The following is a 17,779-nucleotide window of genomic DNA, read 5'->3' as shown; positions in this document are numbered from 1 at the left end:
AAATACTTTCAGCCCATTTCACAGGGGCTGTAACATAGAAATACTTAAACACATTTAAAGAAACCCAGTCTCTCCAGCAGCCAAATTCTCAACTGCTCCACTAAGTCTCAGACATATTCTGAGATACAGGCAGGAGGTCAGTAAGGAAAATAGGTAAGGAGGTAGCTAAAGTGAACTGGAGAACTTATGTCCACTTAAAGGTAACCACAGCTACTGAGTTCCAGAACAGTGTGAGCAGGTTAAACGTGGTAAACTTGAAAAATCACAGTAGCTGGCAATTAAGATATCTAGGTTATAAAATCACCCAATTTAAAATTACTGGCTCAACTGTTATTTTTTAAAACAACCTGTATTAGAATTAATATAAAGAAAAAATACCCTACTGATACTGGCTAGGTGTTAGAGCAACTGGAACTCTCATGCCCTACACTACTGATGGGAATCTAAATATCTGCTATCTACTTTGGGCAATAGTTTTAACATATTTTACAAAAGTGAAACATACATGTACCACATAAAGTAGTCTCATTCCTAGGTATTTTCCAAAATACAATGAAAAACTATACTCACAAAAACCTGTCGGTGAATATTTATAGTGGTTTATTTGTAATGACCAAAAACTGAAGACAACCCAAAGGTGTCTCAACTGAGAAATGGAACAGAATGTAAAGAAAAAGAATGTATCATTGATATATTTAACATGAATGGATCTCACAAGCATTAGGCCAAATGAAAGAAGCCAGGCTCAAAATACTACACACTATATACTTCTTTTTGTGTGACATTCTGACAAAGGCAAACCCATACCGACAGAAAACAGATCAGTAGTTGCCAGGAGCTGGGGGTGGGCCAAAGAGTTGACTACAAAGAGTCAGTACAAGGGAATTTGGAGGAAGATGGAAATGTTCTGTATTTTTATTGTGGTAGGAGTTACAGTTCTGTGTATGTTTCTCTCAACTCTTTGAGCTATATGTTCAAAAGAATAACTTTAACTATGAAAAGTATATCTTAAATAACAAGGGAAATAGTTGAAAGATGAGGAAAACTACTGATCAATCTATTGTTTTATATACACAAAATTTATAAACTTATATAATTCAGTACTTTTATAATGATATGTGATACATTTTGAATTATAAAAGACAATGTTAACAAGCTAACATTATAAGCTGGGATTGGAAGCCCTATTTGACCCAGCTATTTCACTTCTGAGCATATTCCCAGAAGAACTGAAAACATCATACCACGGTGATATATGTACACCCATGTTTATAGCACCACAATTTGTAATAGCCAGATTTTGGAAACATTCTAAGTGTCCATCAACTGAGGAATGGATAAAAAAGATGTGGTATTTTTATACAATGGAGTACTACTTAGCTATAAAGAATGATCACATTAAGATATTTATAAATAAATGGATGCAACTTGAGACCATACTCATAAGTGAAATAAATTAAACTCACATGTATGAATACCATATAATTTAGTATAAAAATGGTAAGAGTACATAAGATTTTCTGGTAACCATGGTTCCCCATTATATGGCTTTGAAGTCTTATAATGTTTTCATTCATTGGTTGGAATGGTTTTATTGTTTTGTTTGATTTTATTATGTGTAATGGTATGAACAGCTACTTTGAAGAAAAAACACATTATGGCAGCCATTGCTGATTTAATATCATCTTGCTTTGAAGTCCTACCATACTTTTGTTCTTCTGTTTACATTGATTCTACCATGTTATGTCTTAATGAATTTTAATATGTGTGATAGTATAAACAAATCTTTAAGGAAAATGAGATGTTATAGTAGCCATTGTTCATTATCAGTTATTTGGTTTTGAGTGTCCTGTAATATTTTCATTCTCTTGAATGGTTTTATATTATTTTGATATGTTTGATATTATTGTGTGTGAATGTATGCTCAACTATTTCAAAGAAAAGAGACATCACGACAGCTACTGTTGATATCCAGATGTCTTGTTGTGAAGTGTGTTGCTTGCATTGTTTTGTTCTCATTTGCTTTGCTCTGTTCTCTTTTGTTTTATTCTCTTTAAAATAAAAAAAATTTATAAAAAAAAACAAGCTAATATTACAACTTGACTCATTTAGGAAAAGTGACCTAATAATAATGCTAAGACTAAAACCTTCCTTATGTTAAAATCTAGTACATTCTAAAGCATTTTTTGGGAAATGGGACAAAACTCCAAAGAAAGATACACCATGAAGTAATATTTGGACCACTAGTAAGGAGTAAAATTATTTGACAAACAAATAATAAATATGAAATATAAAATAAATAATAGATATGAAGTATCTATTAATAGACAATAGATACGAAAATGTTTTTGCAAGTTATAAAATACAAATTTTAAACTGTGGCAACAAGTATTAGGGTAAATCTTACCTGTTTAAAAAAACTCAGCCACTCAAAAGCTATGTGACTTTGGACAAATTACCTAATCCCTCTGAGCTTTACTTTTTCTGCTATAAAATGTAAAATCCTCAGATTTTTTGTAAAGACAAATGAGAGACCACCTCCAGATCACTTAGCACATATAAAATGCCAAAAAAGTGACAGTTTTTAATAATTGTATAATAATGCAAATTTCAGGATTTGAATTTAACTGCAAATAGAATTAGGACCTGTCTTAGTTACTTTTCTTGTTGGTCATGGTTTGTAGAGGCTTCACTTCATAGTCAGCTGGCTCCAAGGCAGAATGGCATGGAGCCATAAGCACTGCAAAGGAGAAACAGTTGATAGCAGGCAGATGGTAGCAAAGCAACCAAGAATGACCAACAGCCCTTATACAGGGTAACTCAATTCTAGTGCCCTTGATTTTAGCGCTGCACCATGAATCAGTTATAGCATCACACACTCTAGATCCAGACACCTCTGAGAGAGCTCCATCTATGACCACAAGAGGTTTTGGGAAGACATCTAAATACAAGCCATAACATGACTATTTAGAATAAAATCATCAATGCACAGCAAAGGAAACTGCTAACAGAATGAAGAGACAACCTATAGAATGGGAAAATTTGGCCAGCTACTCAGGCAAAGGGCTAATAAAAGAACTTTAAAAATTAGATTCCCCCAAATGCAAAAGTTAGGCATCTGAGATGACTATACACTTCTCAGATGAAGAAATACAGTTAATAAATACCTGAAAAAATGTTCAACATCACTGGCCCCCAAACTGGGTGTGATGGCTCATGCCTGTAATCCCAGCAGTTGGGAGGCTGAGGTAAGAGGATCATTGTGAGTTTGAGACCAGCCTAGGCTACAAAGTGAGCTTAAGGCCAGCCTGAACTGCACACAGAGACCCTGACTCAAAAAAAAAAAAAAAAAAAAAAAGAAAACACACACACACACACAAAATCACTGGCCCTCCCAAGAAATGCAAATTAACACTGAAATTCCATTGTAACAATGGCTACCAATAACAAATACTGGCAAGGCTGTAGGGAGAAAGGAACTCTTCCCAATTGTTAGTAGTTTTGAAAACTGATACAACCACCACAGAAATCAGTATGAAAATTCCATTTGAAATAGCTATTCTCCTTTTGAGTTTTTCCTCCCAAAAGAGTTAAAAACATACCACAGTGATACATGCATAATATTTATAGCAGTGCAATTCCTAACAGTTAAACCTTAGAAACAGTCTACATGTCCATCGACAGATAAATGGATTAAAAAATATGGTAACTATACACAACAGAGTACTACTCTGCTGTAAAAAATGATAAACTTAAGTTAGGCACTTTGATAAATGGATGCACCTTAAGACTATGACGCTAATTGAAGTAACTCAGATACACAGGTTAAATACTTCATGTTTCTCTTATATGAAACATGCAGGGGCTGGGGATTTAGCTCAGCGGCATAAGCACCTGCCTTGCAAGCAGGCAGTCGTGAGTTCGATCCCTGGTACCGATAAAAAGGAAAAAGACAAAAAAAAAATTTTGACAAGATGTAAAGGATATCCATACTGGTATGAATCAGTAACAGCTCTCAAATACTACAATGCAGTCAAAGATAAGTTTTTATAAAAATAGGTGATAGTATGTTTAACTATAATAAGCCAGTGTTGTGGACAAATCTATTGAAAATAACAAGAGAAAACATAGTAGCTACGGAAGATCATTTATATTATAGTTTTATAAGTCTTATCCATTGCATGTTTTTCCAGGAAATTGTTTTGCTGTCTTGTTATGACTTGGTTTTCCCTATAATACAGAGAGGATAGGAACAAATACTCTGAGGAAGAGACCTGAAAAACCCGAGGCTTATTTTGTAGCATTATAATATAAATTCTAGCAATCTATTGCTTGCTGATTAGAATTACATTGGACTGGTTTCTTCAGCTCAACTTCAGCATATGCAGAGATGGGGACGGCTATCACAAAGAGAATGAGAGATGCGATGGTAGTTGCTATTGTCTTCCCTAATTTGGAACTTGAGGACCTAAAAAGACTCCATCATCCTGTAATGATTTGATTAGTTCTATAATATGCAATAAGTATATAAAGTGGGTGAAGTTAGGGACAACTATTTGTAAGAAGCTAGAGACAGTTAAATAAGGTAGATCTCCAGTGGACTTGCTTTGAAATCTGTATTTCTTTAAATTGTTTTTTATTTTCTTTTTTAAATGTTCTGTTCTATTTTGATATGGTTAACCTTACCCTCTTTGAGATGTAAAACAAATAGGTGGGACTGATAATCATATTACGGAGCTTTTGTTCGACCATAGAGCAGAATGGTTTGTAGGGTCACTTTTTTGAATGTCATTCTAAATACTTTAATTCTATAACCTGAACAGCCATTTCGAAGATGACAATTTGTAACTTATCAACCGGCAATTTCTTACCTTTTGTTTGTCTGTAATTTAGTATTATTTCTACCCTTTTTTTTTTTATCTCCATGTATTTTTTTTTCGTTTCCTTTTCTTTAAATAAAAAAAAAGAAAGTGATGACAAGAAAAAAAAGAAACATGCAATATTTAAATAAAGTATGAAATAATAGATAATAGAAAAAAGGCATTATAATCTAGTGTAGACAATGTACTTAAAAGTATATCTTGAATTAATACAACTGTTTTACCTGTGTTATATGCTCTTTAGCCTATTAGTCTGGTTTTTCAATCAGTATATATGATAATTACCTTTTTAAGGTCCAGTAAGATAAATAAATGAAGTCGATGCTGGAAAAATAAAAAGGGTATGGGGAGTGGGGGGAGAAAGGAACTGAAATGCATGTACAGTACTGCAAACACATACTAATAAAAGTCAAAAAAATTATCAGGAACTTCAGAGACACTACTTAAGACTGGCAGAGTTAGGCCAACAGAGTGACACACAGAGGTTGTTAGTACTGTTAACAGTGCTCCTTTTACTCTCACCTCGTAGTCTAGCCACTGTTGGCAGAAAAGTCTTGTTTGCCATCTTTTTTGGCAGTAAAAGCCTTGTTTGCCTCATTTGTAAAACAAACACTGGATCTCTGTCTGTCTGTCTGTCTCTCTAATGCAAGAATCTCTTTTTGAAGGGATCTGAATGCTTGCCAACAACAAAAATGATGTACATGAACCTCACCTTCTTCATAACTCAAAATAAATGTGGAAAATGAGTGAATTCAGCCTCGCATGATCTGATTTTTTAAAAACTTCATACTTGTGGGTTTAGGGTATCTCAATATGTCAGTGCTTTAAATTCTTGGTTGAGGATTTTTACGGGGATCCAACTCAGGACCTTGTGCTTGCCAGGCAGGTGCTTATGCCACTAAGCTAAATTCCTGGCAAGTTCTTTAAATTTTTATTTGACCTGCTTCTTTTTAGAATCTGCAGCTTTGCTTTCCACGTGTGACTTTAAGGATCTTACTACTCACTGTGCAGCATTTAGTAAGAAAACAAAGATGTGCTTTCTTATTCAGTAGAAGTCCCTCTGAATCCATGGACTCTGGCTGTGCTTCTTTATAAAACATAAATCTAATTACAAGTATTGGATGAGTGCTGAGTTTAAAGCCTGATGATCACTAATGTGTGCACTGGTATACACACTTATAAGAAGTGCTTAGTGTCTATTGCTCGGTAATTCCAATTTGTAAACTTAAAAAGCTATTGGAAAATACTAAAAAACGTACACATACACAAGGGCAGTTTCCTCACTAACTTTTCTTACACCAGTACTAGGAATGGTCTCATGTATGCTAGGCAAGTGCTGTAATACAGAACTACACTCCTAGTCTTTTATTTTAAATTTAAAGACAGGGTGCCCCTAAGTGGCCCAGGCTGTTCTAGAACTTGTGATCTCCTGCCTCGGCCTTCCTAGTAGCTGGGAGTACAGGCGTCTGCCTAGGCACTCAGCTTTCAGTGATATTTTGAATTTGAAATTCCTTTTTGATTCCAAAGAGAATATATGTTCCGTTTTTGTTTTTTAAACTGTAGACATCGTTTCAAGTATGTCCTAAGTACGCTGCTAGAAAGTACTCTAAGTCCGCTGAAACTTCACCCGCGAAAGCGACGGGTACGGGACGCGGCAGCCCCCGAGGGGTGGCGATGCCCGCCGAACGCATTCCTGGACGGCCTGCACCGCCGTGGGAGCGCAGCGCCCCTGTGGAAGCACCCTTGGGTCGGGTCCCTCCTCACGCTGCTGCAAATGACACTCCCTGCGGATCCAGGAAACGCTTATGTCTGAATAATGAAACGAAAAAACGACGCCCGCCGAGGCAATGAAAGCCGCCGGCCGGGGACCCGTCCCTAAGACTAGCGGCCGCCATCCCCGGGCTTCGCGCAGCGCGCGCCAGCACCTTCGAGGTCTCGGAGCGCCTCCCTAAACAGCTCGCGGAGTCCTGAGGAGAGGGAACGGTGCTGTTAGCAGGACAGCAGGAAACGTTACCTGTGGTGGAACAAAGCCTAGCGCTTCGATGTGGCACATTTTCCCTCAGAAAGTTAAATGCCACGCGGAAGCAAACGGCCGAGTTCCCCGCCTCAGCCGAACGCCCCTGGCAGGGTGGACTCAGACTGGACCCTGGCTGCAGGACCTTGACAAGAAGCGGTGACTCCCAGAGCCTGGGCCACCGACGCGGCGAGGGCGGGAGCCGAAGCGCTACGAGTACAGGAGAGACGCAGAAAGCTCCGGAGTCCGGGTGGAAGGAACCCCGGGTGGCCCCGCCCCCTGAACGGCCACGCCCCCGACCTAGCCCCGCCCCCAGACTGGCCCCGCCCCGCCAGACGGTTTGATTAATGACTCTCCCACTGCAGAAGGGGCGGCTCTGCACCGCCGCCTTCCTCAGCTTAGCCCCCGGTGCTGGGCGCTGACTTGTGCCCGACGTGTCTTCGCGGGCCAGGACACCCACGCGTGGCCAGGTGGACGCCTACCTAAAAAGCGAGAAACACCGCGGGTTGGAAGCAGCCCTCGGTGACCCGCAGGCCCTGGTCAAGCAGACCGGCTCGACGCCCTTGTCCACTCACAGTGCAGCCGATCTCCGCTCCGCGGTTCAAGAAAGGTGAGAATCCTGAACTGACCCTCGCCGCGCTGTTGCCGGCTCAGAGCGGTAGCGGGCGTCGTGGTCCCAGGGAGGCCAGGGTTCCCCCTTCCCGAGCGCGAATGACCCGAGGGCGGCCGGTGCCACCTCCGATGGCGGTCAGCGGGAACGACCCGCGCCCTTTCACCCTTTGGGCTGGGGAGACAACAATCCCGACTCGCCCACAAGTGTCGAACTCGGGCTGTGCATCCGAGATCTTCCTGCGGGGGCCGGCTGGCCCTTGCGCCTAATTTATTTGTGGAAACTCCACTGCGCCCGCCCCTCCTAATTCCAAGGTGCTCAGAAACTCTGAGCCCCGACCGCCCTCTCCAAACCCCGCAAGGCCGAACACGGGCCAGGAGAAAGGAACACGGGTCCGTCGGGCAGTGCGAATGCTAGGGCTGCGCCCCTCGAGTTCACCCCGGCCGCGCCGGCCCTCACCGAGCCTTCGGTCCTTTGCAGCGTGCGCAGTGCTGGACCCCACCATGGACCGCGGCCGCCGGGCAAGCAGCCCGCCCAGCGCCTGCGCTGAGCCTGCGCCTCCAGCCTCCAGCACCCGAGACCCGAGCCCGGGGCGTCCCGGGCCAGCTGGCCCCGGGGTCTGTGCGCGCTCCGGAGGCGGGCGGCCGGCTGCAGCGAACGCGGCAAGGGAGCGCAGCCGCGTGCAGACTCTGCGGCATGCCTTCCTGGAGCTGCAGCGCACGCTGCCGTCGGTGCCACCAGACACCAAGCTCTCCAAGCTGGACGTGCTGCTACTGGCTACCACCTATATTGCGCATCTTACCCGCAGTCTGCAGGACGACGCAGAGGGGTCGGCGGACCCCAGTCTGGGCACCTTGCGTGGCGATGGCTATCTGCACCCGGTCAAGGTAGGTAGGCAAGGTGCACTGTGGGGCTGGAACCGGCGGAGATCTGGACATCTTGATCCTGTTACTCCTTGGCAGATGTCTCTGACCTCTCATCCTTGCCGAGGGTGAAGGGGAACAGAATAGCAAAGTGACCTGGTGGCAAACCCCTACTGCACTAGATTGCAGCTTAACTGTTCCCAGGTATGGAAGTGGAGAATGTGGTTAAAGAATGGGTGCTTGTGTAGGGGAATCTCCAGCTGCTTCCAGGTTGGCAGCCTAAGGGTTTTTGCATATTTTCAGGTAAGTAGTGAAGAACTTGTTTGCACATCCTTACAATTTGTAGTATCTGAATTACATTTATGACCCTCTGAAACTTGAGTTTTTAGCTTACATAATTACATTTCCATTGTATCTTCCATGGAATGTTTGAAAGATTTTAAAAATTAAATGGAGTCATAGAATTATCTGCTCCTAAATAAGCCTAGGAAAACACTGTGGAGAATTTTTTTGGGTAAAATGATAAGAACAAATGAGACCATTCTGCATCTTCAAAGAGTAAAATTCCAGTCGATTCAAATAATGGTTAAGTATCATGGACTACAGAGCTAGTAAGAACATTAGAAAAACTATATTTTATGTCATTTTCATAAATTAGCATGTTGAATTGATTAAATACTGTATTTATATATTGCAATGTACAGAATTAGTGAAAAGAACCCATGTCGCATATTGTTTTACGTATAGGTAGAATGGGCATTTAATATGGCATATATGGCTATGCTACCAGTGTTGCAGCAGCCTCTGCATTGTCCTTTTCTCCTTAACTTATTTTGAAACCTTGTTGATATGGCTTTCTTTTCAAAATATGTGGTCTCTGTATTTGCTAAACCTAAATTTTCAGAGTTTTGGTTCCAGCATTCTAAAGTATTTTAACACACACAAATACAAAGTCAGGACTTAGCCTTAAGTCTGTCATTGTCCAATAAATTATTGGATGATCATTGTTGAAATATGATAAATCACACTCTAATATTAACTGAACTTACAGTTGGGTGAAAGTTAACAAAATTTATTTTGCAAATAGAGTCTACATGATTTAAGCCCTTTCAAGTATTACATATAAAACAATGAAATATCATTTCTTATGATAGACCTCCATAATTATCCTCCATTATGAGTTTCATAATCTCTTTTGAAAAGTCACTTATTTTCAAGGGCTTTGAATTAGTGTGCATCAAATTGCTATTCAAATATACTTTGACTTGACATTTGCTCTATGAAACTTTTTAATAGTAAGTAGATTTTAATACAAAAAGCATGTGTTAAATGCCTCCTCTGATAAATAATTTAGGTCTACGGCCTTACCACCCTAAACGGGCCCGATCTCTGATCTTAGAAGCTAAGCAGAGTCGGACCTGATTAGTACTTGGATGGGAGACATAATTCAGAATGAGAAATCAAGTTTTCACCTTAGTTATAGTGATTTCTTTGATTAATGTTAGAAGCATCAATACCTGAATGTGACAATAAGCACAATAGGCTATTTTGTACTTGATTCATGTACCAAATGTTTTTGTAGTTCTACTACTTTTTAAGAAAAATTAAAACTCATTTGTCCTCTGAATCAATTACTGATTTTTAAAGACAACTCTGAACTTCCTTCACCCCAGCACTTTGGGAAGCCACCGCAGGAGAATCCCAAACTTGAGCTCAGCCTTAGCAACCTTGCAAGGAGACCCTTTCTTAAAAAAAAAAAAAAAAAAAAAAAAAAGCTGAGTGTGAAGGTCCTGAGGTTCGACCACCAGTACCACAAAACAAAACAAAATGATAATTCTGGAGATGATAGAAGGCTAGATTTTTAAAAAATGAAATTGATGATGGTAAATAAAATATTTTAAAATAAAAATCTGAGTTCCCACTATGTGTAAAGCACTATTTGAGAGCAATGAATACAATTATAAGTTAAGACTTAGTCCCTCCCTTAAATGAACATATTATAGAGATGAAAACTAAAATATTGTATAAACAACAGTAAAATACTGTAAGGTAAAATGATGTTCCTGATAACATTATTTTACGGATACTGACAAAATAGAATACAAAAGAAATGAAAATAGACTAATCATTTTTACTTTTTGGTTAACAAAAGGTTCATTGCAAACTATTAATAGGTGTCCTAAATGACTTTATGTTTATTTACTAAGTCCTACTATGTTAACAAAGATCTTTTAACAAATATTACAGTACTATAATTTTGAATTATCAGTTCTTATTGCCAATATTATTAGCATGTTAAAACTGTTGAGGACTGGGGCTAGGAATTTAGTTCAGCAGCTCAAGTGCCTGCCTGGCAAGCTCTAGGTCATGAGTTCGATCCCCAGTACCAAAAAACAAAACTGTTGAGGACTTACATTAAGAGTACATCAAATGAGAGCCTGGGGATATTGAACATTTAGTAGAGCTTGTACTTAGCATTTATGAAGCCAGTGTTATGTGCCCAGCACCCCCAAAAAAAGTTGTCTAAGAAACTGACTTGGAGCATGGCCTAACCTTATTTTAATGCCTTTGGGGCACTAGTAAGAAAGTGTATTTTAGAACTTGACTTTGGGAGAAAAGCACAAATGTCTCTGTTAATTGCCACATCACTGAAGAATCATTGTCCATATAATACCAATAAACGAAATTTTAAAAATAAATGCAGGATTTTAGTTTGGGGGAGGTCAATTAACTCTCCCAAAAGCACATTTATAAGGTTTTCAGTTCAGATTAACTTTGTGAATTTGCTAGATTTTTCTAAGTTTAATGAAGCTACATGATTTTAAATGTCTTAGTAAAGAAAGGAAAGCTCAGTATTTGTATTGCTAACACAGTGCTAACCCATTGAAAATACAATGTAAATCATTCACTTGATATTTTTTAGCAGCTTGGTGACATGCAACCTAACCAATATTTTATTTACATTTTAATTTCTGACACTTAAAACTGTTTATGTGTCTAAATTGGATTAGAGTACTACAGACCTTTTGAAAATCAAGCACACAAAATTCTTATAAAGGAAAGTTTTATTATTTAAAAGGCCATGGAAAATGAGGCAAAAGTTCACATACACATTTTATGTTTGCTCATGAATTACTTATTTCTAGCAAGGATGTAAGGACCAGATGCCTTCATTTGTCTCCACATTTTGTTGAATCATTTAGGGCAATTTGAAACAGTGGGCCTGGGTAGCACATATGAGAACTACCAGGGAGGCATTCAGTAATATTTTTATTTTAAGATATATGTGTTTAATTAACAAAGTTCTCAAATTGCATTTGACATTTGAGCAAGAAATTCTTTTTTTTTTTTATCCCTTTTTTTTTTCTTTTGGTACCAGGGATCAACCTCACGACCTCGCGCTTGCCAGGCAGGTGCTTATGCCACTGAGCTAAATCCCCTGCTCAATCCCCCTGAGCAAGAAATTCTTATGCTTATAAAAATGAAACAGGGAAAAAAAAATGAGGCTGGGGGTTTAGCTCAGCGGCATAAGCACCTGCCTTGCAAGCAGGCAGTCGTAAGTTCGATCCCTGGTACCGATGAAAAAAAAACAAAAACAAAAAAAATGAAACAGGGTTATAAAATGTTGAGAAATACTGGTTTACAACATTGTCAAAAGTCCTGTACTTTAAAATTGATTTCTGCCCTGTGCTATTCATTACAGGCTGCCACACAAAATACCACAGACTGGATGTCTTAACAACATGAATTTATATTCTCATAGAATGGAGGCTAAGAAAGTTTGAAATCAAATTGCTGTCAGGGTTTGGTTCCTGGCAAGGAGTCTCTTGCCAGCTTGAAGATGGCCTGGTTTTTGCCCTGTTGTCACATGGCATCTCCTTGCTGGTGCATGCACACTGAGAAAGGAGAGGGGAGGCAGAGGCAGTGACAGGGAGACAGGGACAGAGAGACCAACTCACCTGTTTCTCTTCAAAGTCCACTAGTCCGTAATGACCTAATCTAATTCTAGTTACCTCTCAGTTAATCACTTTAGGGCCTAGGACTTCAGGATATGCATTTTGGGGGCAAACAAACATTTAGTCCTAATATCATCGCATTGGGATCTTTAATAAAATATAGCACTTAAATTTGATTCGTCATTTCTAGGTCTTGACACAGGGAATGAGCCACAAACACTTCAGTTTAGTAGCCTGTGCTAGGACAAGAGCAGAAACAATGATAAAACCTGAATATTGTACATAAGAATGCACATTAGTGATGTTTAAAAAGACTCTGAAATTAATCTGCAAAAATAGTAGAGAGTGTCAGTCTTACTACTATCTCAAATATAGTGTACAAAGTTAGTTATAGAGAGAGTAGGAGTGGACTAATTTAAATTCCAAGTAACACAAAGTTGGTATTTTATGTATGTTTAAAATGTGGGTTCTTAGTAAGAATAATCTGAATTTAAGACTCTAAATAATCTGAGCTACATGGTAGAAAATTCACCTATCACACCTAGAAACATTAAAATAGTATTGCTGGATGCCCCAGAGAGAAACTTTCCAGATATTGTCACATACTTATTACTCTCTTTTGTTTTTAACTGGCATATAAAAGTTATAAGTACTTATACAGTACAATGAGTTATTTCAAGACATGTGTACATCATGTAAGTTTCAAATCAGGTAAGCCTCCTTATCGCTTCAAACACTTATCATGTCTCCAGTTGGAAACGTTGAAAACCCTTTCTTTTGACATTTTTGAAATATAAAGTATATTATTATCTATAGCCACCCTAATATGCGGGAGAACACCAGAACTTAAAAATATGAAACACTTCATGAGTTTGCATGTCATTTCTGCTTAGGGGCCATGCTAATCTTGTATGTATCATTACAGTTTTATATAACCTTATGTATAGTATATAATTGAGCACATTTTTACAGCTGTGTTTTACATTTAATCGTGTTGTAGCTTTAGTTTGAAATTAAAACATGAGTACATTTTTTTTACACTTCAACTATATTTATTCTCAATGACTTTTTGCAGTTCCTATTTATATGCACACATATTCTGAATTATAATCAAAGTCAATATAGTTCTTTTTTTTTTTTTTTTTTTTTTTTTTGGTGCCAGGGATTGAACTCTTGACCTCATGCTTGCCAGTGAGGCACTTGTGCCACTGAGCTTAACCCCTGGTCCTATATTTTTACTTTTATTGCTAGCATTAGTAAGCTTTTTCATGTTATTCCATCAGAATTATAATTGTTGTTACTTATATTATATTGCAAGTTCACTGGGGTATTTGGAATTTTTAATATTACAGACATATGTTATATATGCTATAGACACTAACTGTTGGTTCTTATTTCAATATTCTTTTTTGCAGAAGTGGCCCATGCGCTCAAGATTATACATTGGTGCTACTGGTCAGTTTCTGAAGCATTCTGTCGCTGGAGAAAAAGCAAATCATAACGGCACTCCAACAGACTCACAGCTTTAGGCTGTCTCCTGGTGGGAACTGGTAGAAGTGGTGGCTATTGTTTTTAAGTACTATGAAATAATTCTATATTTATTACAAACATAACAAACACCGTTTCTGAAAGTTCATGCCATAATGTACAGTTAAATTGTTCAGATTTATCTGTCTAAAACATGCAATGAGTCTTGTATTAACCCACTGGTTATCTATTCAGAGTCACCGCTAATATAGTTTAAGAGAAACTATTAGAAAAAAGAAAAGACACAATAGCAAACAAACTACATATATATATTCATGCACACATATGATTTCCAAAAAATGCACACATTTTCTGTAGTGTATCTATTAGAGGTTTAAAAGCCAACATCCATCAGTACACTCTTTCTAGTATTTGTTTGTAATGTATCAGTATTGCATTTTTGTGGAAACCAGTTATCTCTAGTTGGTCTATGAAGCCATTTCAATTGGAAGATGCAAGATTATTTATTAAGTTTGGCTGTCTATATGTGTAAATATTGTTTCAGTAACTTCTGTAACTAGTTATTTTTCCTTTCTAGAAAACTTGGACTGTAAGACAAGGCATGGTCACCTTTCCAGACGTTCAATCAATATTACAAGATGCTCTATAAGCCTCCAAGATGTGGGAGGTACTAGAAATACATGCAGTCAGTGTGAATAGCAGTCCAGAGGTCATTGGGCTGCAGAGCTATCAACCTTCCTCCCAGTCACACCATATCCACCCCAAGCTCCTTCAGGGTCTATGCTAGATACGCAGATTTATCTGTAGCCACCTTGAAAAGATGGGAATTTGCAAAACCTGTCTGGGGCCTTAATTAAACTCCCATGACCTTCCTTAGTCAGTGATGGTGCCAGGCTCCTTCTTCCCTTGTCATCTGCTGTTCATAGTCTACCTCGTTGGCCATTATGAAATGGGGGGAAATCCTATCTAATTTTGGGAATTCTGGCACTGATCTGTGCCCTGAGGGTGTCTAAGGACCCCTCGGTTTTCCTAAAATACTGTTTCCTGAAACTCAGTTTTCCTGAAACATTTAGGGTTAACCGGACCCCCTTGAATCTGCAAGAACATAAATCTCCATCAGTAGGTCTTTCCCACTGCACACCATTAAGTGCCCAGAGAGTAACAGGTCTGATTTCACCACTGGTTTCAGTTTTCAGCAGGACCCTACCACAAAATACTGTTTAGCAGTAAGGCTTTGCCTTTGACAATAGTGTAAAATTTCTTTTTACCTGGTTGCACATGTTTTAATGCCAAAGAAGTGTTATTTCTGTCATAGATTATCGTTTAAACATTTTATGCAATTGCTAAATATGGTAACAAGCTTTAGTTAATTGGAAAATTTTGGAGAAATTGCATATGGTAAGAGCTATGAATAGAGACGTTTATGAGGAAATACACAGAACCCTAAAACAATGTAGAGACACCGGAAAAATAACAACATTAATTACCTCTTTGCTGACTTAAGTTCCCTTTTATCATTTCTTGCTTTTCTTTTCAGTCTGTACTATACTTTCCAATGTAAAGTTAATTTATTTCTCAATAATCCAGTTTTTGTTCCTACTTTCTGTCTTTCTTTCTTTCTTTTCTTTTTTTTTTTTTTTTTTTTTTTTTTTTTTTTTTTTTTTTTGAGACAAGATCTCAATATGTAATACAGCCTGACTTTGAACTTACTTTGTGGCTCAGATTGACCTTAAACTCATGACACTCTTGCCAAGTGCTAGGATTATCAGCCTGTGCCACCGAACCTAGCTCAATAATCCAGCTTTAAAGATTTTTTTAACTTTTTTTATTTAAAGAAAGAAAAGAAAATTTTTTAAAAGAGAAAAAAGGTAGGATATTACAGAATTCAAAAAAATTAACGTCATAAACTTGCTAGTTGATACATTACATATTGTCATAAAGATGTATTTTCACCTCAGTTTTCTTCCAGCTTTTGGTGGTGAAATGAAGATCATTTGAAAGCAAGAACTATCACTCAGTTAATTCCGAGTCCATGACTTTGTTTTGGCTCATAGCCAATGATTTGTAAGTTCTATTATTTTAATATAAATATTCTTAAACTGTGACCAATAAAAAGCTTTTTATGTATTAATGTGTAACACAAACTAGTATATTTAAGTGTTTATGAATCTATTTACCCACTCATTTAACATTAAAACTAATAAAAAGTACAAAAAGATTTAGAGTCAGCCCTTCGCTGTTATGTTATTGGCATAAGAGGTGCTAGACAGTTTATCTTAAGGAATGAAATAAAAACTTCTTTCAGGTTACCTCAAATAGACCTGTGAATGCTAAGTTTGATGTATGAATTTCAGAAAAAAATGATTTGCTTGTTAACAGTTATGATCTATTAGTTTGGTGCCAGCAATTAATTAGGGGATTGGGGGAAATGTGCTTTTGTTGAATTAATAGACTTTCCTAAGTCATTCTGTTAGTAGAGCTTTGCCATTAATTATATTACTTTCTATTTCTACTTGCCTAGCTACAAATGTTTTATTATCAAAGAAGTATACTTCTATCATAGATTTTCATAACATTTTATTAAATTCTTGAATGTACAAACAGCTATTAGGAGTTTGAAAGATTGAAGAGAAAGTCCAGTTTTCACCACAAGGTTCAAAAGAGCATGCTGTTCTAATTAATGATGCATGATCAACATAAAAGGTATTGTTAAAATAAAGGACTAATTTAAAAATTAATGTATCCTGTTAAATTTATATTTGTCTCTATATATCTAATCAACACTGGCAGTATATTTGAAAATCTACTAAAGGATAGATACCTACATAGTGTTAATTTCTTCAAGTTCAGTACTTGAACTTACAAAAGTATATGTGAGGACTGGAAAGGGGTAATGCTTATATTTGGACATAGTATTACCTGACAATCTACAGAGCAAAGCCTCAAAGATTTTTAATAAGATGAGATCTCAGTTGTTGATTCTTTGGATAGTATTGTATTCAGGGGTTGTGAGAAGAACAATTAGAATCAGGACTCAGAATTTATAATATTATTCTATGATAGTCACCCAGAGTTAAATACAAGAAAGTGCAGGAAATCTGTCCACAACACTAAAGACATAGAATATTCAGCCAAGGGCCTGAATCCCACAGCAATGTCCTACATGAGTCCAGATGAAGACCTGGAGCCCATGACAATGCCTCCCATAAGTCCACCTAGAAGTTTAGAGCCCACGAGAAGGACTCACACCAGTCTTTTTTTGGATCTGTGCTGGGAAGGCCCAAAGGTCAGCAGTACAAGCTAGAAAGTCTGTACCAGCAGGGTGAAGGAACTGTGCTGGTAGGTTGAAGGGTCTACGCTGGAGCTAAGTCATGCTCAAAACAAGAACAAGGGCTGTCCTAAAAAAGCCCCACAGCCATCCTCAGCAACACAGAGGTCCTGAGATCCTCCGACTAAAAGAATATTTGAGTACGTGCCAGAAAGCCAGGCAGCATGATGAGTTTGTCCTGGAGATTAAGTGGCACATGTCTTCCCCTCCAGAGCCAGGAAGCAATGCTCAGTGTAAGGACCTGAGCACCTCCAAAATGAACCACAGCCACTCTCATCAACAAGGTCCCGAGCTCCTCTGATGACAATGGTCAAACTCACACTGGAGAAGCTAGTCATGACAAGCTCCTCCAGGAGAACAAAAGGCTCGAACAGCAACACGTAGGAGAACCCACAATGCCTCGCTTCTGTTTCTCCACGTCTCTATTTATGCTGGCAACTTTCCTCAGGTGGAACATCTATGCTCAGCATCACACTGATATAATTCAGGTAGCGTTAAGTTGACCACCAGGTTTTAATCCATAACATAGTTCCCGTGTAATCAAATTTCATTCATAAAGTCTTTGCTGACACCAGTGTCTTCAAGAGTTCTACCTATTCTATCTTCCAGCAGATTTAATGTTTCCATTTTAATATTGAGA

The 17,779-nt window shown here is 38.3% G+C and overlaps 1 protein-coding gene and 1 non-coding gene across 2 annotated transcripts; one reads left to right on the top strand and one right to left on the bottom strand.

The window, feature by feature from the left end:
• The first annotated feature begins 6,450 nt into the window (after positions 1 to 6,450).
• Positions 6,451 to 16,549, top strand: Tcf24 (transcription factor 24). Its single transcript, XM_003479942.4, has 3 exons — positions 6,451 to 7,504; positions 7,985 to 8,391; positions 13,739 to 16,549. Exons 2-3 carry the CDS (start codon positions 8,008 to 8,010, stop codon positions 13,850 to 13,852), a joined length of 498 nt encoding a protein of 165 aa, XP_003479990.1. The 5' UTR covers positions 6,451 to 7,504; positions 7,985 to 8,007; the 3' UTR covers positions 13,853 to 16,549.
• On the bottom strand, positions 13,172 to 13,278 carry LOC111754629 (U6 spliceosomal RNA). Its single transcript, XR_002789312.1, has one exon. It is a non-coding gene; the product is annotated as a U6 spliceosomal RNA (small nuclear RNA).
• Positions 16,550 to 17,779: the final 1,230 nt, after the last annotated feature.

Source organism: Cavia porcellus, unplaced genomic scaffold, assembly GCF_034190915.1.
Source record: "Cavia porcellus strain 051 isolate PalLab524CR breed Dunkin Hartley unplaced genomic scaffold, mCavPor4.1 scaffold_10, whole genome shotgun sequence".
NCBI classification, from domain to species: Eukaryota; Metazoa; Chordata; class Mammalia; order Rodentia; family Caviidae; genus Cavia; species Cavia porcellus.
The sequence above is the reverse complement of the archived record's forward strand: the minus strand, read 5'-3'. Positions and strand labels throughout refer to the sequence as shown.

Coding starts and splice junctions, on each gene's coding strand:
- Tcf24 (XM_003479942.4), top strand. CDS start 8,008: ATGGACCGCGGCCGCCGGGCAAGCAGCCCGCCCAGCGCCTGCGCTGAG. Junction 8,392..13,738: donor GCTATCTGCACCCGGTCAAG/GTAGGTAGGCAA, acceptor TCTTTTTTGCAG/AAGTGGCCCATGCGCTCAAG.